The sequence below is a fragment of the Leptodactylus fuscus genome, chromosome 6 (assembly GCF_031893055.1).
Source record: "Leptodactylus fuscus isolate aLepFus1 chromosome 6, aLepFus1.hap2, whole genome shotgun sequence".
NCBI lineage: Eukaryota > Metazoa > Chordata > Amphibia > Anura > Leptodactylidae > Leptodactylus > Leptodactylus fuscus.
Window position 1 is genome coordinate 122,048,537 of NC_134270.1, and position 26,856 is coordinate 122,075,392.

The window sequence follows — 26,856 nt, forward strand, 5'->3', positions numbered from 1 at the left end:
TCTTCCCGGGACATCACCCCTGCACTCATACAGAACACCAGCAACTGTCTCTCTGCTGTCTCAAATATCATGTCCTCACTCTATCTGAAACTAAATCTCTCCAAGACTGAGCTACTACTGTTTCCACCATCTAATAGATCTGTCCCTTATATATCCATTGCAGTCTCAGGCCTTACTATAACTCCTAGGCAGCAGGCCCGCTGCCTCGGGGTCGTGTTTGATGCAGACCTTTCCTTCACCCCTCATATAGAATCTCTCGCACGTTCATGTCACCTCCACCTCAAAAACATCTCCAGAATATGCCCTTTCCTTACCAGAGATGCACTAAAGACACTTATTGTCTCTCTGATTCATTCTCGCCTTGACTACTGTAACTCCTTACTAATCGGTCTTCCCCTCACTAAACTCTCCCCTCTACAATCTATTCTGAATGCAGTGGCCAGGCTCATCTATCAGTCTAGACGCTATAGCGATGCCTCTGGTCTGTGCCGGTCACTACACTGGCTGCCTATTCATTATAGAATAAAATATAAAGTTATCACTCTCATCCACAAGGCTCTCCATAATGCTGCACCTCCATATATTTCCTCCCTCATCTCTGCCTACCGCCCAACCCGTGTTCTCCGTTCACTCAATGACCTAACACTTACATCCTCTATTATCAGAACCTCCCACGCTCGTATACAAGACTTCTCCCGAGTTGTACCACTTCTCTGGAATGCTCTACCCCGGACAATCAGATTAACTCCCAATTTCTACAGTTTCAAACGCAAACTAAAGACGCATCTTTTCAGACAGGCCTATCACAATGTCTAACATAAACCCTTAACCCTCCTCTGCCCCCGCTCCCACACTTCCCCACATGATATGATGTCATCTAAGGAGAACTTTATCTGTCCAAGCTCCATCCACATGTTACAGGACACGACTGTCAACTGCTCATAAAGTCTTATGTTTATGCAATGACAGTCACCTCTATTACAAAAGTGTCTGACCTCTGTATAAGCAATGCCGCCCCTGCTACCTCTTGTGTCACCCCCTATACCTTATAGATTGTAAGCTCTGGCGAGCAGGGCCCTCAGTCCCATTGTGTGAAATGACTTTCTTTGTAATGTATCTTTCTGTCTGGATTTGAACCCTACAAATTGTACAGCGCTGCGGAATATGTTGGCGCTATATAAATAAAATTTATTATTATTTATTATTATTGTGAGGGTTGTTCCGAATGCGGCAATAACAAATATGTATTGTTTTATAAATTTTTTGTGTTTTTTTATATAATTCATTTTATATAGAAAAGGGAGCATTTTGGGGGCTTTATTCATGTCTTCTTTTTTTTTAACACATTTTGGTTAAACACATGTTTCAGTTTTATTGTACTGGTTGTTACAGATGTGGCGCTACCAAATATGTATTGTTTTATTACTTTTTGGGGGTTTATATAATTAATTTTATATAGAAAAGAGGGCATTTTGGGGGCTTTATTCGTTTCTTAATTTTTTTTTATACACTTCATTTATTTATTTTACTTTCTTGTGATGTCCCACTAGTAGATCTGAACCAGTGATGCTCTGGTTCAGTGTAGTATACACTGCTATACACGTGTATGGCAATCAATATCATTGCTGTGGGCTCAACCAGGTATGTGGGCTCCTGGCTCCTATCACCAGTGACCCCAAGCTGCCGACAATACATATCGGCACCCCCTGAACACGCCGCAAGGGGCCAATGAGGGGCATTAAATTAAAAAAAACCCTAAGATGCCTTTGCCTTTAGACCCAGGCAGCCACACCGTACTATTACAGTTGGGGTTAACCCCTTATGAAAATGAAAGATTTTCGTCCCCAACTGACCCTACATTGTTTGTGGGGTGTGCAAAAATTGTCCACGCTTTTCTAATTCTACTTAGGCCCTTTAAATCTAAATGCAAAACATACTGGAAATGACTATTGCATTAAATAATTGACCTCATTCTCAAGCATAATTTGTTGAGAAGATTTACTTTATTTTTTAGCAATACACTAAATCTATTTATCCATACATTCATACACCAAACAATATTAGTATAGTATAATTCTTGTAACCTAGCATAGAAAAATCTTCATAATCCAGCACAGAACTATAGCCTATGTAACTCGGAGAGTCAGACTGATCCTTTATACTATTCTAGTAACTTCCAATAGTCCAAAAAATTTGATACATCCATTTATACCATATTAAAAGAATGTCATAGTATGTACATATGTATATTTATTTATGACATGATTCCCATTTTGTGTGTGTCTGCGCTCTGGGTGCACGAATGAATCCCATAATGCACAGGGCCAGGTTCTCTGCAATCTGTCAGGCTGGAATGTGTTCTTACTCCCAGAGTCTCAGATAAGAGCAGGAATGTGGGAATGGAGGAAACTGAGAACAAAAGGTAAAGTTTCTTTTCTACCTTTCCTATATTACCCCACTGCAGTAAAGTTACCTATAGATGTAGTCCCTATATATACCCCAAGGTCAGAACATTATGCTCTATGTTATATCAGGTATAAGATATTTTAATGGGAGTTTAATGTCTTTGATACGCCTGGTATGGGGGGGAAGGGCTATGATTTATCTCTCCGTGTCTGGTTTTTCCTTCTTGAACTTCATATATGTGAAGTTCTATAAAGCTCGGGAAACGATTTTTGGAATTTTCCCATTTTTATTACTTTATTATATATTGGGTATATTTCAAAACATTTCAACATTATAATTGCTCAGAAAATTATAATTCCCCCCCCCCCACACAGTTTTCGATCTTTTACCAAATGCTATCAAATGTATGATGCATAAGTTTCTAAACATGTTTTCCCATGTTTAGTAAGTAGTTCATAAATTAATGTGGGCTCTTTAAAATAGGACCGACTAATCCAGCTTTTGTAAAAAGCAGGAATTTTAATCCTATTATTGATTTTTTTTTTTTACATTTTTGTTTTTGATTTTTTTTTTGTTGAAGCACAGGAAAGTAATTGATGTGAATTATATATGTGATTCCCCCCCCATAATTGTAAATAATAAGAATACTCTATGTTACTAAGGAGTACTTGTGATGATATAAATGCATGAAGCGACAGGCTATAGAATACATTTATTTAGGTCATAAAATTCTTTATAATTTATAGTAAGTGGTACATAATTCCTTATAGTATACACCTCAGCTGGTCAGGAACCTCTTTTGGAAGAAGGAATTTTCTTGTCCAGCACGGATTGATTTGAAGTAGTCTTCACTTCAAAAAGAAGGTCTGCAGCAGCTGAGGTGTGCATTATGATGTTATGTAGGATTTGGGTGTTCTGTGAGGTTCTGAAAAAGTTAAAGGGGCTCTATCACTGGGAAAAGTCATTTTTAACTAATCACATACTTGCATAGCCTTTAGAAATGCTATTCCACACTTACCTTTAGTATGTAGATTGCCTCAGTGGTTTCTGAATAAGTCTGTTTTTATTCATATGCTAATTAGAGATGAGCAAACACTGTTCGGATCAGCCGTTCCGAACAGCACGCTCCCATAGAAATGAATGGAAGCACCTGGCACAGCGACCGGCCGCCGGCAAAGTGTACGTGCCAGGTGCTTCCATTCATTTCTATGGGAGCGTGCTGTTCGGAACGGCTGATCCGAACAGTGTTCGCTCATCTCTAATGCTAATGAGCTTCCAGCCAGCACAGGAAGTTCCCAGCAGCACTTGTCTCTGCTATTATCTCCTATGTGCATGTGCAAACAGGAAGCTGAGCCTGTGCAAAAGAAACAATAGCAAAGAGGGTGCACAATGCATCGTGCACCAGTCTAATTAGCATATGAATAAAAAAGGACTTATTCAGAAACCACTGAGGCAATCTACATACTACAGATAAGTGTGGAATAGACTTTCTAAAGCCTATGCAAATATGTGATTAGTTAAAAATGACTTTTCCCAATGAGCCCCTTTATGGTATTATACACTACACTATTATTAGTGTATACACTATACACTACTGTGTATTATACACTACAACTGAAACTTCCAGTAAAAGTGATCTGTGACAAATTGATTTTGGAAGATGTCATTTTGCCTATGGTATGTTTCCACTGGCAAAATATAATTCAGGAATTATAAAAAATATTTAGTCTTTTCCAGCACCGAAACCATGGCAAGTTAGGGCTGGATATTTTATTTTTGTAGTACATAAAAAAGCATTATTCACTTCCTCCCATTGAAAACCATCAGAGGCAGATTTAGGCTGAAGTTCCACATTGCGGAAACACAGCTTTTTTTGTTGCAGATTTTCCTGCGTTTTTTTGAGCCAAGGCCAGTAATGGATTGAGCAGAAGGGAGAAGTATAAGAGCTTCCTATATATTTCCCATTCCATTTGTAGACACTCATGGCTTTGGCTCAAAAGAAATCGCAGCAAAATCTGCAACAAAAAAGCTGCGTTTCCACAAAGTGGGGCATCAGACTCAGTCCGAGGCCCCACCGGCCAGAAATGCCGTGATTCACCCACGGAGGAAAAATCACGGCATTATACAGTAAAAGCAAAGTGGATGGGATTCATGTGAATCCCATGCCCACTTTGCGTTAAAATCCGCAGCACGAACATGCTGAGATTTCCAAAACCGGCGCAGTTTTTGAAATCGTAGCATGTTAATTGTATCTACGGAAACACCGACAACCTTCCCATAGATATAATGGTAACAGAAAGTCCGCGGAGGAAAACTCTGTGAACTTTCTGTCTAAAGCGCTGCTGTTAGAACTGCGATGCATTGCCGCCTCAGTTTTTCCCGCAGCAGAACATCCTGTGGGGCCTTATCCTTAAGGAGCTTTTCCAGGTTGATTACTATGCGTTTTCTATTTCAGAATTAGTGAATATACATCCTAAATCCTCATGTCGTGAGCTGCAGCCAAAAAGCGCTGTGGAAAAGACAGCGACAGAAATGCATCGCCTTTTTTTCCCACTGAGTTTTTTTTAAAGTCAACTGACTTTAATATATGTATTAAAATAAGCATAAGAAAGTTTATTCCTATTCCAATAAAGCTATCTAAAATATTGCGTATTACCACATATGGCGATTTTCCAGCTCGGTAAGTCATCATTTTCTAGAACAGTGAACCTTACAATTATATTGCACTGGAATGAGAGCAATTGATAGCTGGAATGGATTACGTGAATGGTAAATGGTCACTCCCCGAATCTGTTAATGATTGAGGAAAAGGCAAACGTAGGCAAGAAATGTTTACCCACTTATGTATCAGTGTGAGGCCTACAAGGAAGTAAGCATCCATACAACGCTGCCTCGATGTCGGAACCTAGGTAAGAAAATCCAGATTTTATTAAATTATCCGCAATTGCCATTGGCTAATGCTCAGTAACAAGGTAAATAAGGCAAATGAGAATTGTGATCTAGTAATGGTGGGAACAGGGAAAGAGACTTGTGGTCTGTTGTAGGACACTGTTGTAGGAGAGCAGCCTGGAGGCCTTATATTGATATGTCAGGTTTATTGGCATATCAATAACTCTGATAAGGACTGTATAGATATCTATACGCAGGCGGTCAAACCTAAATCAAAATCTCTATCAAAAAATTCTTCAAAGTAATTTAGAAAAGCAATAGAGTATTTAAGATAAATCAGGTATTTTTTATGTAAAAAGTAAAACTTCACTTCACGAGCTATGCAATGCCTAAATAGAGGCTGTAGTGTGATATTACTACAGGAGGTCTCGTGTTATGGACACACTCCCTGGCTAGAACACGGCCATTCACCTCTCAGACTGATTCTCTCTCCCCTGATGATCCAGTACTGGTGAGGGTACTGGTGAAACGCATAGGGAACCTTTTTAATTTTAACTCTTTCTAGCATGAAGGGAAGTATTTTTGTACCGATCTCTATAAGGTTCAGTTGAGAAGTCTGTGTGAGTGAGTGTGGAGCGGAGCTAGGTGAACACTCTTATTAGAGCGCACCCAGTCCTGCCTGTGTGATTACTCCTATTTATGGCGTACAGTGACAGCTGGCTGTATACCACTCTATGCCATAACAAGAGACCTCTTGCAGTAATATCACACTACAACATAAGCCTCTATTTAACTCTCATATAGTTTGTGCCGAGATGAGATCATTTCTATGTATTTTCCTCTATTATCTCAGTGGTAAGTGCGTGCTGTATATTTATGCTCCAGGACATGACCATGACTTTCTACATGACGACTGTAGAGGACTGATGTATACAATCTTCATCTATCATGATCCCTCCTGTTTTTCCATTTGTTGCACCACTCCGCACGCACGACACATGACTCTTTTATTTGATCGTACTTGATCTATACAATCCACTTTTCTATAGATTAATCTAGGGTACCAGATATATCACAGTTAGAGACAATATTTTACGAGTGACTCTTTTCCTTCATGCTAATATTTGTTATCCTATATGTCTCATTCTTCTTTTGTCCTACGTTTCTAAATTTATTAATAAAAGGTAAGTTTTACCTTTCATATAAAAAATACTTGCTTTATCTTCCATACTCTATTGCATATCTACATTACTTATTGGTATATTACAATCAAATATTTGGCTACCATGTTCTTAGGTCACATGGATATGGCAGAGTTGTGTACATGCTGTAGGCACTTATATATAGTTCCTGCAGCTCTGCACTACACTGCCTGGCCAAAAAAAAAGTCGCTAGTGTTAATATTTAGTTGGGCCACCATGAGCACGAATAACAGCACACATCCGTCTCGGTATGGAGTCTATAATGTTCTTTAGTGTAGACTCAGGGATTTTGATCCAATTCTCGAGTATCAGGGAGCCCAGGTTACGCAGATTCGTTGGGGGTGGTGAGTGACAGCGCAGGTTCCTTTCCAGCACATTCCAGTGTTTCGTGTGCTTCTCATTGCACCCGGACACGACCATCACTCTGGAACAATGTGAAACGTGATTCATCTGACCACATGACCTTTCTCCACTGCTCTAGGGTCCAATCCTTGTGGTCTCTTGCAAATGACAGGCGCCGACGTCTGTTGGTCTCTGTCACCAATGGCTTTCGTGTGGCGACACAACTGTTGAGACCCATTCCTTTGGGTTCTCGTCGCATTGTTCGCTCCGAAATGTGTCGCTCCGTCGAGTTGAACATCTGTTTGAGCTCAAAGGTGGTTTTCCGGCGGTTATTCTTCACCAGTCGCTTTAGGGACCTACGACCTCAAGTTTCAAGTATAGTCTTACGCCCACACTTTCCACGGTTGGAGGGGGGTTCTCCACCATCTCGCCATGCTCGTATGATACACTGAACAGTTCTCTGTCCGATACCAGTTACTTTGGCTATCTCCTTGGTCGATTTGTTGGCCTGATGCAATCCAATGACTTGCCCCTTCTTGAAGGCACTAACATCTCTTCCTCTGGTAGCTCTTCCGTTGGTAGACATCGCTTCACACCTTTAATTATGATCTTCACTTGACAGGATACAGCTCAATTATATATTCAAGAATATATGCAAATTCCTCACATGAACAGTTCATAATTATATCAGGGGTGGAACGGTACCTTGTTGCACAAGGCGACTTTTTTTTTGGCCAGGCAGTGTATATGACTGTATGCACAAAGTATACCAATGTATGGTACCGCTATATGCTATTACAAAGATATTCTCCTCTAGAAATGTTGCTTAGGGCGGCATGTCCCTCAGATCCTATAGGCTTCTATGGGTGGCGTATTAGGGCAGTTTGTAACTCCGAGGTTGTTTAGTGCTATAATATGGTTGCTTGCATAAGCTTATAAAGGGCTCTCTACTTTGGGCAATCCCTACTTGCTTATTTTTTCCTTGACTACCCACTTTCCCAATGTTACTTTTAAATTTCAGGTAGGAGATGTGGGGTGGGGGGGTTAACATATTTGGAGGTTTACAGTGTTTCAATCTGCTTTTTTGGTATTTTTAATGATGACTTCATATTAATAGTAAATAGTATTTATTTATTATAGTACAGCTAGTATCAGTATATCACAGTAATCTACAACTTGTGGCACTCCAAGGTTCTCGGAATTGTAAATGCTTTGATTGTGTCAAGGAGTCACATATGCAAATAGGCTGGAGAGTCAAAGGTTGGAGATCAGTACATTGTTACCAGAATGGCCACAATATGGCTCAAGTCAAATGCAGTATTCATGTGGCCTCTGGCTTTCATACTCCGAGCCTAACAACAAGCCTAGAGGCAACCAGGAGGGCTGCAAAAGAATCCATGAAGGAAGGAGGTTAAATCAAGATGCTGCCCTATTGTTTCTCATTTATTATTATGTAGGCCTGTCTAAGGATCGCTCTCCAAAGGGGCATGAGCGACATTTTCTCTATCGTCATTGTCATTTAGTATGCATAGATCACTAGCACCACGAGTAGAAGAAAGCACATCTGAGTCAGACTCACCCAACAGACTAGGGGCTGTTTCAAGTGTACAGTGCTCAGCATAAATAAGTACACCAGCCTTGAATAATAAGATTTTAATCATTATCTCAATGAAGACAAGAACAATTTCCAAAACCTTGACAATACTGAGTTTCATAGAACATTTGTTTAACCCATAACATGAAAGTAAGGTTAATAAATAATATAACAGATTACAAGATTTTCAGTTTTATTAATTAGTGGATGCAAAAAAGAATAAACTTAACACCAAGAACTACATCTAGTAGTACGTTATCTGACCTCCATGATTTTTAATGATAGCACTAAGTCTAGACACGGAATGCTTGGAAAAGAAGAAAACAGCGCCAAACGATACATAATCATGCATAATGATTGTGGACACAATAAAAGGTGGGGGTACTCTCACCTTTGAACGTTATGGTACCCACAACATATAGTGAACATAGAAGATAGGTCTCAACAAAGGACGAAATCAGCAGCTGGGTGCTCATGAACGTCACAGGAATCCTGGACACAGTACACAGAGATCAGCAATGTGGCAGAGGAAATATCTCAAAATGAAAAGGCGGCCAGTGCAAATCCACATGTAAATCAGATTTATTGTATAATTTGCAGAACACAACATTTATCTTGGCTTCATTACTCCTGAGTCTCAGCAGTTTTCAGCATGGGTACTGGAAAATTGCAGAAGGGTTTTTCTGTGCATGGGCTTTAGTAAAGGCTTCCTTCATAGACGACACCCATGCATGCCATTCCTATGTACAAGTGTACACCATATTGTGGCACAGGAAACACTAACCCCAGTTTGGATATTTGCAGTGAACTCAGATAGCAATTTTTTTTCAACCGGTCTCAGTAGAAGATGCTCCTGTTTAGGTGTTAACTTCCATGGACAACCTGGATGTCTCTGTGAGATGGTTTCAATTCCACCTTTGTTAAATTTTTGTATCACTTTTGCTACAGTATTCTGCCTGATAAGTAAAGCTTTGCTGATCTTCTTGTAGCCTTCACCCTTCTTGGGTAGTGAAATTATTATTATTATTATTATTATTTTGCCAATGCTGACAGCATTAAATAAGGTTTTCTTCGCAAAGTTCCACCATTTTATATTCTACTGGCTGCTTGGTACCTCTCCTTAATCAATAATTAGACTTATTTTAATTCTTAATAATTAGAATTTTGTAGTCTAAACTTTAGTTTTGCTCCTAAGACTTTTTTTGGGGGGTGTAACAAGGTGTGAATTTGTTATGTAAATTACTCATTTGTGTGAGCAAATCAAGAAATCGTGTTTGCAATCAACAACCCCCATTGGTGGGAGTATTTTGCAGAATGGTATCTTATAGGAAATGTTGATTCTGAAAGGAAACTAATGGTAATATGACAAATCTGTTGGGGTGTACTATTGTATGTGTTTGACCTGGGAAAAATGGTCCATATACAGTGTTGGCCAAAAGTATTGGCACCCCTGCAATTCTGTCAGATAATACTCATTTTCTTACAGAAAATGATTGCAATCACAAATTCTTTGGTATTATTATCTTCAATTAATTTGTCTTCAATGGAAAACCACAAAAAGAATTGTTAAAAAGCCAAATTGGATATAATTCCACACCAAACATAAAAAGGGGGTGGACAAAAGTATTGGCACTGTTTGAAAATCATGTGATGCTTCTCTAATTTGAGTAATTAACAGCACCTGTTACTTACCTGAGGCACCTAACAGGTGGTGGCAATAGCTAAATCACACTTGCATCCAGTTGAAATGGATTAAAGTTGACTCAACCTCTGTCCTGTGTCCTTGTTTGTACCACATTGAGCATGGAGAAAAGAAAGAAGACCAAAGAACTGTCTGAGGACTTGAGAAGCAAAATTGTGAGGAAGCATGAGCAATCTCAAGGCTACAAGTCCATCTCCAAAGACCTGAATGTTCCTGTGTCTACCGTGCGCAGTGTCATCAAGAAGTTTAAAGCTCATGGCACTGTGGCTAACCTCCCTAGATGTGGCTGGAAAAGAAAAATTGACGAGAGATTTCAACGCACGATTGTGCAGATGGTGGATAAAGAAACTCGACTAACATCCAAACAAGTTCAAACTGCCCTGCAGTCCGAGGGTACAACACTGTCAACCCGTACTATCCGTCGGCGTCTGAATGAAAAGGGACTGTATGGTAGGATACCCAGGACGACCCCACTTCTTACCCAGAGACATAAAAAAGCCAGGCTGGAGTTTGCCAAAACTTACCTGAGAAAGCCAAAAACATTTTGGAAGAATGTTCGCTGGTCAAATGAGACAAAAGTAGAGCTTTTTGGGAAAAGGCATCAACATAGAGTTTACAGGGAAAAAAAAGAGGCCTTCAAAGAAAAGAACACTGTCCCTACAGTCAAACATGGCGGAGGTTCCCTGATGTTTTGGGGTTGCTTTGCTGCCTCTGGCACTGGACTGCTTGACCATGTGCATGGCATTATGAAGTCTGAAGACTACCAACACATTGTGCAGTATAATGTAGGGCCCAGTGTGAGAAAGCTGGGGCTCCCTCAGAGGTCATGGGTCTTCCAGCAGGACAATGACCCAAAACACACTTCAAAAAGCACTAGAAAATGGTTTGAGAGAGACTTCTAAAGTGGTCAGCAATGAGTCCAGACCTGAATCCCATAGAACACCTGTGGAGAGGTCTCTCGATGGCAGTTTGGAGAAGGCACCCTTCACATCTCAGGGACCTGGAGCAGTTTGTCAAAGAAGAATGGTCTAAAATTACAGCAGAGCATTGTAAAGAAATAGAGATGAGCGAACACTAAAATGTTCGAGGTTCGAAATTCGATTCGAACAGCCGCTCACTGTTCGAGTGTTCGAATGGGTTTCGAACCCCATTATAGTCTATGGGGAACATAAACTCGTTAAGGGGGAAACCCAAATTCGTGTCTGGAGGGTCACCAAGTCCACTATGACACCCCAGGAAATGATACCAACACCCTGGAATGACACTGGGACAGCAGGGGAAGCATGTCTGGGGGCATAAAAGTCACTTTATTTCATGGAAATCCCTGTCAGTTTGCGATTTTCGCAAGCTAACTTTTCCCCATAGAAATGCATTGGCCAGTGCTGATTGGCCAGAGTACGGAACTCGACCAATCAGCGCTGGCTCTGCTGGAGGAGGCGGAGTCTAAGATAGCTCCACACCAGTCTCCATTCAGGTCCGACCTTAGACTCCGCCTCCTCCGGCAGAGCCAGCGCTGATTGGCCGAAGGCTGGCCAATGCATTCCTATGCGAATGCAGACTTAGCAGTGCTGAGTCAGTTTTGCTCAACTACACATCTGATGCACACTCGGCACTGCTACATCAGATGTAGCAATCTGATGTAGCAGAGCCGAGGGTGCACTAGAACCCCTGTGCAAACTCAGTTCACGCTAATAGAATGCATTGGCCAGCGCTGATTGGCCAATGCATTCTATTAGCCCGATGAAGTAGAGCTGAATGTGTGTGCTAAGCACACACATTCAGCACTGCTTCATCAAGCCAATACAATGCATTAGCCAGTGCTGATTGGCCAGAGTACGGAATTCGGCCAATCAGCGCTGGCCAATGCATTCTATTAGCCCGATGAAGTAGAGCTGAATGTGTGTGCTAAGCACACACATTCAGCACTGCTTCATCAAGCCAATACAATGCATTAGCCAGTGCTGATTGGCCAGAGTACGGAATTCGGCCAATCAGCGCTGGCTCTGCTGGAGGAGGCGGAGTCTAAGATCGCTCCACACCAGTCTCCATTCAGGTCCGACCTTAGACTCCGCCTCCTCCGGCAGAGCCAGCGCTGATTGGCCGAAGGCTGGCCAATGCATTCCTATGCGAATGCAGACTTAGCAGTGCTGAGTCAGTTTTGCTCAACTACACATCTGATGCACACTCGGCACTGCTACATCAGATGTAGCAATCTGATGTAGCAGAGCCGAGGGTGCACTAGAACCCCTGTGCAAACTCAGTTCACGCTAATAGAATGCATTGGCCAGCGCTGATTGGCCAATGCATTCTATTAGCCCGATGAAGTAGAGCTGAATGTGTGTGCTAAGCACACACATTCAGCACTGCTTCATCAAGCCAATACAATGCATTAGCCAGTGCTGATTGGCCAGAGTACGGAATTCGGCCAATCAGCGCTGGCCAATGCATTCTATTAGCCCGATGAAGTAGAGCTGAATGTGTGTGCTAAGCACACACATTCAGCACTGCTTCATCAAGCCAATACAATGCATTAGCCAGTGCTGATTGGCCAGAGTACGGAATTCGGCCAATCAGCGCTGGCTCTGCCGGAGGAGGCGGAGTCTAAGGTCGGACCTGAATGGAGACTGGTGTGGAGCGATCTTAGACTCCGCCTCCTCCAGCAGAGCCAGCGCTGATTGGTCGAGTTCCGTACTCTGGCCAATCAGCGCTGGCCAATGCATTCTATTAGCCCGATGAAGTAGAGCTGAATGTGTGTGCTTAGCACACACATTCAGCTCTACTTCATCAGGCTAATAGAATACATTGGCCAATCAGCGCTGGCCAATGCATTCTATTAGCTTGATGAAGCAGAGTGTGCACAAGGGTTCAAGCGCACCCTCGGCTCTGATGTTTCAGAGCTGAGGGTGCACAAGGGTTCAAGTGCACCCTCGGCTCTCCTACATCAGAGCCGAGGGTGCGCTTGAACCCTTGTGCAGCCTCGGCTCTGCTACATCAGAGCCGAGGGTGCGCTTGAACCCTTGTGCACACTCTGCTTCATCAAGCTAATAGAATGCATTGGCCAGCACTGATTGGCCAGAGTACGGAATTCGGCCAATCAGCGCTGGCCAATGCATCCCTATGGGAAAAAGTTTATCTCACAAAAATCACAATTACACACCCGATAGAGCCCCAAAAAGTTATTTTTAATAACATTCCCCCCTAAATAAAGGTTATCCCTAGCTATCCCTGCCTGTACAGCTATCCCTGTCTCATAGTCACAAAGTTCACATTCTCATATGACCCGGATTTGAAATCCACTATTCGTCTAAAATGGAGGTCACCTGATTTCGGCAGCCAATGACTTTTTCCAATTTTTTTCAATGCCCCCAGTGTCGTAGTTCCTGTCCCACCTCCCCTGCGCTGTTATTGGTGCAAAAAAGGCGCCAGGGAAGGTGGGAGGGGAATCGAATTTTGGCGCACTTTACCACGTGGTGTTCGATTCGATTCGAACATGGCGAACACCCTGATATCCGATCGAACATGTGTTCGATAGAACACTGTTCGCTCATCTCTATAAAGAAACTCAATGATGTGGTTGTTCGCAGTTATTTTGTCTAAAGGTTGTGCTACCAAGTATTAGGCTGAGGGTGCCAATACTTTTTGTCCGGCCCATTTTTGGAGTTTTGTGTAAAATGATCAATGATTTGACTTTTTTTTCATTCTCTTTTGTGTTTTTTCATTGCAAGCAAAATAAATGAAGATATTAATACCAAAGAGTTTGTGCTTGCAACCATTTTCTGGATGAAAATGAGTATTATCTGACAGAATTGCAGGGGTGCCAATACTTTTGACCAACACTGTATTGGCTAGATCGTGAATGTGGTTTGGCAGAACTGAAGTATGTTAGCTCATGTGAGCCGTATTTGGAATTCAACCAATACATGTGCTGTTTTTTTTCCATCCGCGTCATGTGGATCTCCCTAACAAAGGAAACTTTTGTGTTCCCCAATCTTGAAACAATATTGGACCAAAAACATTCAGCAGAAGACAACCACATTTGGAGGTCTATTTCTTATAGGTTAATCCACAAATAACTTACTAGAGTAGACTTACTAGACTAACTTACTTATTTATGGTATGCCCCATGTATACAATAACAACAAAGATTACCATAATAAATGGATCAACAAATGTTCTGAATAGATTGTGGGACTTCAGAATCATCTTCCCCAATCCAACCACAAGCTCCACATCCTATATATTCCTAATTTTGGTTTGAACAATCCCAAGCCCCCTATCCCCTTCCTTGCTGTCAGCTCAGTGATAACTTTAGTAATATAACTTTTTCTTACATTACAGATGATTGAACATCATTCCATGTGACTGACTTACTCATCCAGCAAAGAGATGGAGACTGTGGTAATTGTAGCTATTGGTGTTCTGGCTACTATTTTCCTGGCTTCCTTTGTGGCCTTGGTAGTGGTCTGCAGGCAACGCTACTGCCGAACGAAAAATCTTCTTACACACTACAATAACAAGTAAGAGTGAAAGCCTCAAAGGGGTTTTCTGTTAATAACAAACTGTCCCTTGTCCATGGAGTAGAGGTGAAAGTTTGATTGTGTCGGCAATCTTGAGAACAGGGTACCTGTGTGTCCTAAATGAATGGAGCATCCGGTTGAACATGTGCATCGCCACTCCATTCAGTTTTATGGGACTGCTGAAGATTGCAATTCTTCCCAGATGAATAGTACAGTAGCTCAATTGCATGATCTTCCTCTTATACAGAACACGCAGATTCCATGGTCTTGTGATCACAGGGAGTCTCAGTGGTCGGACTCTTACAGATCGGCTAGTTATTCTCTATGTATAGAGTATAGGTCAGATGAAAAACACTGCTGTAGATGAGATACATGGCTACAGCTATCACAAATGTTTTGAGGTCTAGTTGCCCGGCAGCTAGGTAATACGTGTTACTGTCTGTCCACCACTGGCTGGATATAGTGGTTTACTATCCATACTGATACAGCCTGGTTCCTATATAGGGTCTGGTAGGAGTACCACCTACCTTTTTTGTCTTGTTTGGGCTATCTACACTGAGCTAAGAGGCTTCATCTGTCCATAATAGGAAACTGCATAAAAAGCAATTCCATAATAGATAAATTTCTATAACCAAAATATCTCTGGAGATAGGGTTTGCTGATTGTACTGTGGTTGGACATGGATACCAACTACAATATAGTACAGTAGGGATGGCCATTTGATGGTTGAGATCTACATAAGCTTGCAGCAAACATAAGTTTATTGCGATCACATTACACAGTCCATATTGTGGACTCTTCTTTTTTAGATTTTGCAATTTTGCATGCTCATTGAAAACTTGTAAAAGTTTCTATACGGTATCAACTGAAAGAGAAGTTAACTTGCATAGATTTCCTCATGCCAGGTTACTGGTATGTGTTATAATAAATATATTGGGCAGAGGCGTCCCTGTCTCACCCACATTCAAGGAGTGGCTATCAATTCACAGAAAAGAGAATGTGTTCCACATTTGGTGCAAGAAAGGGCCACAATATCACCTATCTATGCCAGAAAACAGGCTTAGGTAGGATAATAAATTTACCCCATATTATGTAGCTCATATGTTTTCACGTCATCATCATCACTATCAAATGGAGTGTCTTCCTTTCATTACCCCCAATAACTTTGTTCTTTAGTGTCCTCATTTCCTTATACTCCAGATAGCCCACCAACCAGCCTTGCAATATCTGCATAGAAAAGATCAAGTGATGGTGTATTTTGATGATATTGAAGCGTAGGTTTGGTGAAGGTCCCAAACTTGCATCTCAAGCCCTGTTCCATGCATCACCCGCCACATTGTGAGCATGTGGAAGGTGCAAGGCATGGATCGGCCAATATGTCCAATATATTATAACTCATTCCAATTTTCTGGTGTGACTTACAATAAAAATCTATGCCAGTTTCTACCTGGAGTAGATTTCCATTGTGGCACAAAGACATCAGACAGATTTCTGAAGAAGTCGCAGACTCTTCATAAACCTCTCAGCAGTGGCGGATCCAGGGTTTGCGGGGCCCTGGGCAATTGACTTTGGCGGGGCCCTACGCGCAGTGCGCCGCAGCAAATTAGGCCCTGCCCACTTTTATGTTGACTCCGCCCATTCTCATTAATTTTTCATGTGATTCCACATAGTATAATCCTCCTGCAGTCACCCGTAAATTATATGTCCCCCCTCCATCTCTCCCCATTTTCATATACACCCTTCATCTACCCCTAGTTTCATGTCCCCCCTCTATCTCTGTCCCCAGTTTCATGCCATTCTCCCCCTTTATCTGCCCACAGTTTCATGTCCCCCCCCGTCTCTGCCCCAGTGTCATGCCATTCTCCCCCCTTCATCTGCCCCAGTGTCATGCCGTTCTCTCCCCCTTCATTTGCCCCAGTGTCATGCTGTTCTCGCCCCTTCATCTGCCCCAGTGTCATGCTGTTCTCCCCCCTCCATCCACCCCAGTGTCATGCTATTCTCCCCCCTTCATCTGCCTCAGTGTCATGCCGTTCTCCCCCCCTTCATTTGCCACAGTGTCATGCTGTTCTCTCCCCCTTCATCTGCCCCAGTATCATGCCGTTCTCCCCCCTTCATCTGCCCCAGTGTCATGCCGTTCTCCCCCCTTCATCTGCCCCAGTGTCATGCCGTTCTCCCCCTCCATCTGCCCCAGTGTCATGCCGTTCTCCCCCCTTCATCTGCCCCAGTGTCATGATGTTCTCCCCCCCTCCATCTGCCCCAGTGTCATGCTGTTCTCCCCCCCCTCCATCTGCCCCAGTGTCATGCCGTTCTCCCCCCTCTATCTGCCCCAGTGTCATGCTGTTCTCCCCCCCTCCATCTGCCCCAGTGTCATGCTGTTCTCCCCCCTCCATCTGCCCCAGTGTCATGCTGTTCTCCCCCCCCTTCATCTTCCCCAGTGTCATGCCGGTCGCCCCCTTCCTTCATTTTCCCCCCAGTTTCATTGGGCCCCCTTCATTACGTTTCACCTTAATATGTAATACAAAACAAACACTTACACTCACCTTCTATCACTCACCTTCCATCGTTCCCCCGACGTCCTCTCTCCAGTCACATACGCGATGCAGGAGCTGTGATCTCAGCTCCTGCTTAGCTCCGGCCCGGCTTGCGTGTGTAAGCGTGATGTGATGACGTCATTGCGCCTACATACGCAAGCCGGGCCGGAGCTTTAAAGCAGGAGCTGATCTCATAGCTCCTGCATCGCGTATGTATTCCATCGAAATCGTGACAGGCAAGTGCCAGGGCCCCCAGAGGCTCTGTGGGCCCCGGCACTTGCCCGACTATGCCGAGGCTGACCGGGACCATTTTGTTAGGGCCGGGCCGCGGGGCCCCGCTAAGCGCGGGGCCCCGGGCGGTTGCCCGGCTCGCCCGGCCCTGGATCCGCCCCTGCCTCTCAGTCCTTACACCAGTAAAGCCATTTATTCAGACTACCAACGATTTGAAGCTAATCGATATGCCGATCTTTATAATTTTTTTTTTCATTGCAGACATTTGAATTTTTTTGTATTGTGATCAGAAATAAATTCTGTAGAAAAATGTAACAAATTTCAAAACATTTTCACAATTTTGGCCACCGCTATATACTATTTATTTAGTGTATTACATTCCTATATGGTGTCCACTGGAGTCATCTGGGCCTGGCCAGATGTCAGGTACAGGCAGCTACTAGTCTTGTCTATATACAGATAATCAATTGAGATGTCAGGAGTCAGGACCTCCACCTATAAAATATTAAAAGCCTGTCCTAAGAATTACCATCCTGGAAAATCCATTCAATGCAAAGCCAGATTCATTTATATATTTCTATGTTCTTAAAAGGCCAACTGTGGATTTAATTGGAGCAATGGAAACACAATCTGAGCCTTCAGAACTAGAACTGGACGATGTCGTGATCACAAACCCACAAATTGAAGCAATTTTGGAAGATGAAGATTGGATTGAAGACGCATCGTAGGTTTACAAATCAATATAACCTAATTCATTTAGTTACACTAAAACATCCACAAAAACTACTTCTTTGAGAAGACCAATTGGTATCTAGACTAATGTATATTGATCTTTTCTTAAAGAGCACCATTTTCCTTTAAAGACCATTTTTCAGTTTTGGGAGTTGTCTCAGGGAGGTTTCTCTATAATTTTTGAAAATATATTTATGGGCATAAATGAGCCAAATAAGGGTTGTATCTAGCTCCCTCAAGAAAACTGTAGGTGCTTTCAAATAACCACATCTTATATAGGGATAGGATACTTCTATTTACATATACTCGGTATACTCTGAGGGTCAAATTATAACATAGCCAAAAGATGCCCCAACCAACCACCATGTAGGCTGCTCTACTGCTCCACACTACCTTCATATTGACTTCTCCAGAACACTTTTGTGGAGGTTTGTTATTAATGTACCTAATGGCAGTGGAGGTATTATTTAATCTTAATATTATTTGGGTGTTTTTATGTGTTTATCGCACTACTTTTATTTACGGTGTGACAGGCTGTATTAGGTAATACTTTAGAGAGGTTCTCTATAGTTTGCAACTGTTAATTATATGGAAATATTACCTTCCATTGCCCACCTTTAACGAAATGGGTCTCAAGTACGTATTTGGGCCCGCTGCATATATATAAGGCCCTATACCACAAAAGCAAAAAATATTTAAAAAAAATTGTTTCATAAAGAATCACTTAATCAACATTTGTTTCCTTTTTGTTTTGCACAGGGGCCTTGTGTCTCACTGCATTTCGATTCTAAAGGTATGTATGCAAAAGCCTTATTAAAATTGCCAAACTAAATGGTAATCTAGTAACATGAAAGCAGAAGCCACAGTTAGGGACTCAATTGCCACAGACGTTCTGCACAAGCACTCTTTTAATAGGACTTCTTTCTTTTTAGATATGCCATACACTGACTGAAAAGCTAGTTGCTATGACTATGGGGTCAGGTGCTAAAATGAAAACACCCTCAAGCTTGAATGACATCATTGTAGTCGCAAAAAGAATCAGTCCAAGGTAAGAAATTTTATGGAGTGTCAGGCCAGGTGCTCGAGTGTTGTTTGGCCATGTATGGGCACATAATAAAGCTGGGATGGGACTCATGATATTAGAGATTATATTGTATATTACTATTGAGTTGTTTATGAAAGAACCCAAGTGTATACAGACGTGGATAAAATTGTTGGTACCCCTCGTTTAATGAAATATCACAGAAATAACTTGAATTTGACATATGTAATAATAAATAAAAAATTCTAGGAAAATGAGCAAATGAAAGTCAGACATTGCTTTTTGCTTCAACAGAATTGTTTTTTTAAAAAAATAAAACTAATGAAACAGGCCCGGACAGAAATGATGGTTCCCTTAACTTAATATTTTGTTGCACAACCTTTTAAGACAATCGCTGGAATCAAATGAGTCCTGTAACTGTCAATGAGACTTCTGCACCTCTCAGCAGGTATTTCGGCCACTCCTCATGAGCAAACTGCTCCAGCTGTCTCGGGATTGAAGGGTGCCTTTCCCAGACGACATGTTTAAGCTCCTTCCAGAGATGCTCAATAGGATTTAGGTCGGGGCTCATAGAAGGACACTTCAGAATAGTCCAATGTTTTTTTTCTTAGTCATTCTTCGATGTTTTTAGCTGTGTGTTTTGGGTCATTATCCTGTTCCAAGACCCATGACCTGCAACTGAGACCAAGCTTTCTGACACTGGGCAGCACATTTTTCTCTAGAATCCCTTGATAGTCTTGAGATTTCATTGTACCCTGCACAGATTCAAGACACCCTGTACCAGATGCAGCAAAGCAGCCCCAGAAAGTTATTTCTGTGACCATTGTGGGGTTTTTTTTCATTAAATGATGGGTACCAACAATTTTGTCCATGTATATGTAGCAATCATACACTACATAGTCATTTGCGGCATATAAGGTATGAGCATAGGTTGTCCTAATGGAACAATTCCTTTTTTTAGAATCTTTAGCTTTTAGGATTACCTTTAAAAGAATATCTCAAACTATTCTGGAAGTTGTAGTTTTGCAACAGCTGGAGGCCATTACTCTACAGTGTTAGCAGTCAGACAGAACACCTGGCAAAGACTCCCAATGAAGATGGCTGTTTATTGTGCTACTCTAATATGCATGAGAATTCACAATGAAACCTCAGTATGCCTTAGCATTGTCACCAGCACTGAGAGAATTAAAAGGCTTTATTCAGATGCAGAGTGGCTCAGTCAACACAGTTCCTGCTTCCTAGCCTACTGGGATTTCTAGGTAAATGTAAATTCTACACACAGATATAACACTATAAAGATATTAGAATTTTTATACAGTAAAATAGGTTGGATCCAAATGACTACAGTATAATAATCCTTAAACTGATATAATACAACAAAGAGCAATTTCTAGACAAGCAATCTGTTTCTATCCTGCCGCGAGGATACTGGAATTCTCAGCATGACTTCTTAGCATGCTGTGAGGTCACCATTGTTACAGGGTCACATTCCTTCCTTCCTTTTTTCCAAATGCGGTGATGTATTGACCTTACCCTGGGTAAATAAGCTAATATTAGTGCCTTGAGGAGACATGCAGGCTGCCATAGGTGGAGTAATACATGTGGGAGAGGAGACAGCCAGATAATAGATGGTAATCTGCCAGTGGATCTCACATTGGTAAACTGCAGATTATGACTTTGGGGTTTCAGTCTGTTTTTGTGGGTCTCATTCCATGTCAGTAGCTTGGGTGGGACTAAGATAGCTCATAGGAGGGAAGAGAAGGAAGCAGCACAATCATGTATGAAGGCATGACTGTGGGGTAAATGCAAAAAGTAATTATCAGTGGCAATATTCACAAATATGGTGCAAAAGGGCATTTTAAGGAGGAATGTGCAAAGAATTTGTAGGAAAGTTTCCTAGGGTCACATGTGCCTTTTCCTCGTCACTTGGTTCCAATGGTTTCCATACTTAAAAAGCTTGGCCAACTCTGTTGAAAAGGATAATATTGCAGTGATGGACTTGGGGCGTGTGCTCTACCAAACAATAGATGAAAGAGAGAAGCCACAATATGGGGATTACAATCTAGATAAAAAAAAAGACGTATTGTCGTAATTTCAAACTTGTGCAGTATATTTATAACATTTAGTATGACATCATAGCAAATACGGATTTCTACCCTTGAATTAAGGGTGGTGCAAGTTTAGAAAAAAGTCTGCTTCTTTCCCAGAAACAGCACCACTCTTGTCCTTAGGTTGTGTCAGGCATTACAGCTCATTCTCATTTACCTGAATAGAGTTCACCTTACAAAACCTGACAAAGCGCAGGGTCAAAAGTTACAATGGGAAAATCTAGAATGTGTTTTCATCTAGTGATATCTATGGAAATAATTCAGATAGAGCAACATAGTGTCATATGAAAGGAGAGAATCTCCTCTTTCATATGGCACCAAAAGCAAGTCTTTACGTTTTGTAATTCCTGAAATATAACTGTATAAAATGATCCTCCCCCACCCTCATTTTACACAAGCCCCTTCTCTGTACACAGTAATAGAGAAACAAGAGAAAGAATAAGGGGAAAAAAACTGTTAATAAAGTGTATTACAAAATGTATTAATAACACTCCATGTGAGGAAGCCGCTGCCTACTGTATTCCAATAAAGCATGAATGGAGAGTGACCAGGCAAATGAGCAAATCTTTCCATTGACTTCTATGGGTGTCCTATGGGTGTCATTGGAGAATTACCTGTATAAAGTACTGGGATTAGAATTACAAAGAATTTACTGTTGAAGGACACCCTTTAAATCCCATAGAAGTAAAGAAAGTTGCACACATGGTCACCTCTCCATTAATTTTCTACCTGAATGTGGTAGACAGTAGTCAGCTCCCTGGAAGCGACAGGGGTTGAAAGATCCCCATGGAGATACATGCAGGTCTCCAAGGTGGTGCCCCATCTATTAGATATTTATAGTGTACTTTATGCATATAACATAGGAATACCTCTTTAACCACTTCAGTACCGGGCCAATTTGTGGTCCAGGACCAGACACATTTTAGGTTTATTTTGTATGTGCGGTTTTGAGGTCTGTAACATTTTTCCCGTATGTCTCAGTCAACTAATTTTTGCGTCTTTTTTTCAGGGACACATAGGGCTTTATTTTTATGTTATCTTTATTTTCGAATGTGTTTTAATTTTTTTTATATCCAGGAAAATATAAACAAAATAGGAGGGAAATTGTGTCTGGTTTTCAATTTATTTATTTATTTTTTAATTTAATAACACAAAGTGTCACTGAAAAACTTTATAATATAGTTTTTCCTCTCCGTTACGGTAATTTTTATTTTGTATGGGGTAGCCGGGGGTGGGGCGGCTATAACCTTTAATAACGGCGTTTTATTAGCATATTATTTATTTATTTTTTATTATTATTTTATTTACATTTTTTAAAAAAACTTTTTTATTATATTTTTATTTTATTTTTTTCCCAGATTGTGTCCCCATAAGGTGATAAGAGACCTTTGGGGACATCTGATCACTTATTTCTTTGTTAGGGAGGCTGATTTCTCCTATAACTGAGGCTGGTACATTTAACCCCAGTTACAGGAGAAATACAGCCTCCTGCACACTGTATACACACCTTATAGAGCTGATCTGGGGTCCTGTAGGACTCAGCAGCTCTTGTAAGACTCTGATCCTGGCGGATCACGTGTCCGCCGGGTCAGAGGGCAGCTGAATTATGGCTGCGTCCATAGCTGTGTATACAGCGCTCATTGAGCGCTGTATACACAGCGATCGAGAAGGCAGGGGAGGTAATAAATCTGCCCTGTCTTCTCTCTGGGAGCTCTGGCTGAAGTTACAGCCGGCTCCTATTGAAAGCAGCTGCACGATCTCCATGCAGCTACTGTGTTCTGACTGGATGTACCGGTACGTCCTGTCAGAACTAGGCAACCACTTCCCGGACGTATATAGTCTATGGGCGGTCCGGAAGTGGTTAAGGCTAAGGTCCCATGGGCCATGGCGGAAAAGCATTGCAGTTATTCCCACAGCGCTTTTAACAGAAAGTTTGTGGCATTTTCCTCGCGGATTTTCTGTTACAATTATATATACGGGAAAGCCGCCGGCGTTTCCGTAGATATAATTGAAATGCTGCGATTTCCAAAACCACACTGATTTTGGAAATCGCAGCATGTCCACGCTGTGGTTTTAAACACAAAGTGGCCATGGATTCGCATGAATCCCATCCACTTTGCAGTTACTGTATAACGCCGCAATTTTTCCCGCGGCGTTTCCGCCACGGGCAAATTGCGGCATTTCTGGCCCGTGGGGCCTTGGCCTAAGGCTCGTGTCTATGACTGTATCATGGTTCCAGGAGTCATATATTTAAAGCCAATACTTGTAATACTTGACTTATGCTTGTAACACATAAATGACATAACCTGTTAATTTTGCTATGTTCCTTTAGAGTTGATGATGTGGTCCGTTCTATGTATCCACCTCTAGACCCGAAACTACTTGATGCAAGGTATGTATATACAGTATATTTTGATCTTTAAAGAGGTATTTCTAGATTAGGAAAACATGGCTCCTTAATGAAAGTATATGTTCCAATGTGTCATATATACTTATTTTATTGAATGTTTGGGGAAGATTTTCTCCAAGGGAATTCAAATTTACGTCAATGCATGTCCTAGGGAGCTCAGACTTATGCCAATGCATGCGTGTTAAAGGGATTCTACCACTAAAACCTTTTTTTTGTGGATAAGACGTCGGAATAGCCTTTAGAAAGGCTATTCGTCTCTTACCTTTGGACGTGGTCTCCGCTGCGCCGTTCCTTAGAAATACCGGTTTTTACCGGTATGCAAATGAGTTCTCTTGCAGCGATGGGGTCCGGCCCCAGCACTCAAACAGCGATGGGGGCATCCCCACCGCTGCCAGAGAAGTGTCTCCAAGCGCCGCCTCCTTCTTCGTCCGCAGCGTCATCTTCAATGTCTTCTTCCGGCGCAGGCTCGTAACTTCTAGGCCTCGGGCCTTGGGCAGAGCAGACTGCGCAGGCGCACAGGTCACGGGAAAGTGGCCGCTTGCACAGTATTGTTAGTGGCCATTTTCCCGTGGCCTGTGCACCTGCTCTGCTAGAAATTACGAGCCTGTGCCGGAAGAAGACGCGGCGGACGAAGAAGGAGGCGGCGCTTGGAGACACTTCTCTGGCAGCGGTGGGGCCCGCCCCCATCGCTGCGGGAGAACTCATTTACATACCGGTAAAAAACAGTATTTCTAAGGAACAGCGCAGCGGAGACCACGTCTAAAGGTAAGAGACGAATAGCCTTTATAAAGGCTATTCCTACATCTTATCCACAAAAAAAAAAAAAAAAAGGTTTTAATGGTAGAATCCCTTCAAATACAATGACAGCAGTGGAACTATAAAGAGTGTTTACTGCACCTGATAATGTCTGAAACCGCCCCCCAATTGGCGGATTATAGGCGCAAAATTGGCACATCTTGTCCTATGAAATTTATTAAAGCAAACATCAGAAAACTATGTACATTTTTGTATTCATAAATTCCCCGCATTGACTTTACTTCCTTTTATGGGAGATCACAATTATGTTCACAATTTTGAGGAAATTATCTTCAAAAACTCAAGTTATTAGAACTTGTCCATACTATGTATTTCTATTTTCAGAACAACGGCTCTTCTGCTGTCAGTGAGCCACCTGGTTTTGGTGACAAAAAATGCCTGTCATCTGGCGGTTGGCATGGATTGGATCGATCAGTCTCTTTCGGCAGCGGAGGAACATATGCAAGTTCTCAGAGAAGCTGCAATGGCAACTGAACCTGAACGAGTGATCACAGGAGCAGACAATTTTCTGCAAGAACAGTCTACGATCTAGTAATCTGGAGAGGGGATGACACTTCACAATTGTTTCACTTCAATAGTCTCGGCTATCCAGATCTTTCTCATAGACTTTGGGAGAGTATATGACTAATGAGAATAGAAAAGTGTCCTTTTAAAAAATATAAGTAGCTGGAATAGCTCTGGTCTAGACAAGTAAGGGGGGAGAAAATTAAAGGGGTTGCTCAAATTACTTCTACCCACATTTCTATACTCCCTTCATGCAGGCAGCTAGCAGTACATAGACACCCAGCCATGGATATATTATTCAGAGACCAGTATATTTACCCATGGCTGTTAGGGTAGGTGTGATAGATACCAAGCCGCACAGATATACTGTGTTATGTTTAGTGTATGGCCTGTGGGGGTGAAGCCTGGCAGAGGGATTTTCTTCTCTGTGTTCGTTGATTCATTGGTCATGCAATGCTCCCCCCAGGCAAGGCACCGCGCCATCTGAGATTATCCTTAAGCATAGTAAATGCCATATTGTACTCAGAAAAGTTGTTCCAAGTACTGCTTTTATATGGTCTGTGATGTCACCACCAAACACAGAAATGTTGGTTATTGGCTACCATACTATATATCATTGCAGAAAATTTAGTAGTAATAATTTTGATGGTATTTAAATGTAACGCCGTACCTCCCATGAGGCAACCGCTTCAGGCGGCGCTATGCCAGGGCCCCGGGGAGAGCGGCATTTTTGCTTACCTAAGCCAGTCCAGGACAAGCTGTACTGGACTGGCTTAGCGTCACCATCACCAAGCAGTGAATTGGGGAGGCCCTGTGTACGCAGTGCTGCTCCAGCGGCCTCCCCTCACGCTCAGGCAGAGAGCAGGTCCTCTCCCTGCCTGCTCTCTGCCTGCTAACGCTTGTCCGCCACGCCCCCTTCACTCCACCCTGCCCCCTCCGCCCCCACCTCCCGGGAGGTGGGGGTGGCTTTCTGTCGTCCGCCCCGGGCGGCGAAACAGGTAGGTTCACCCTTGGTTAAGTGGAAGCTGTCACATCATCATCCAGATTGTGGGGCGCAGGTTATTAAGCAGAGTGAAGAATACGAAATAATTTCTCATGGCATTGTATTGGTAGGATAGACCAGAATAACCGCGCTTCTCTTGGATCTTTGAAATAGCAGGTTCTTACATCACAGGAGCATATGTATGCCCTTACTGGTACACAGAATATGTTTGGCAGCATTACACTTGGACGACCATAGGTCGGTGGGAATGCAACAGGTAAGTATTGGGTATACCAATAGATGACAGTTAAACGCGCTCACACTATAATATGGAAGGGAAATCAGCACTATTCTATGTCCCTTGCATATTATAGAATATAGATGTATATAGGGAAAACATGTAATGTTTATCTAACGCATAACTTACTGTTGACAAACAGAGACCCCCCTCCTCCTCTCTTTGAAACTATGGATCATCATTTTTGTCTTTTTAAGATTTCATATTCAGTAAATGATTTTATATATTTTTAAATAATTTATACTGATGCAGTTATTAGTGTAATTTCCTGTATGTTTTTAGATCTGATGAAGGGTTGGAGCATCCTGTGCGACTCCTATACCCCGAAACGCGTCATCTGAAATATCTGTAATAATAAACATTCATCTTTGATTTAAACTATCATCTCTGTCCCAAGTGAGCGCGTTTAACTGTCATCTATTGGTATACCCAATACTTACCTGTTGCAAATAATTTCTCATAAAACTATATCACTTGTAAGTCCAGTGGGTTGCCTTATTAGTGACTAACTGCATTTCTTGCACCAAAATGTATACAGATATAGCTGTCA

The 26,856-nt window shown here is 42.0% G+C and overlaps 2 protein-coding genes across 4 annotated transcripts in view; one reads left to right on the forward strand and one right to left on the reverse strand.

The window, feature by feature from the left end:
* ZNF281 (zinc finger protein 281) overlaps positions 1–26,856 on the reverse strand; it is a 523,665-nt gene that overhangs the window by 447,502 nt on the left and 49,307 nt on the right. The gene's annotated exons all lie outside the window — the stretch shown is intronic.
* On the forward strand, positions 2,328–25,466 carry TMEM98 (transmembrane protein 98). Of its 3 annotated transcripts, none has more exons than XM_075278673.1 (7): positions 2,328–2,422; positions 14,474–14,652; positions 18,007–18,138; positions 18,906–18,939; positions 19,079–19,194; positions 23,629–23,688; positions 24,847–25,466. In XM_075278673.1, exons 2-7 carry the CDS (start codon positions 14,522–14,524, stop codon positions 25,052–25,054), a joined length of 681 nt encoding a protein of 226 aa, XP_075134774.1. In that variant the 5' UTR covers positions 2,328–2,422; positions 14,474–14,521; the 3' UTR covers positions 25,055–25,466. The 3 variants fall into 3 exon arrangements, with proteins under 3 accessions (XP_075134774.1, XP_075134776.1, XP_075134775.1); XM_075278675.1 differs by lacking the exon at positions 2,328–2,422 and adding an exon at positions 3,197–3,286; XM_075278674.1 differs by lacking the exon at positions 2,328–2,422 and adding an exon at positions 5,257–5,315.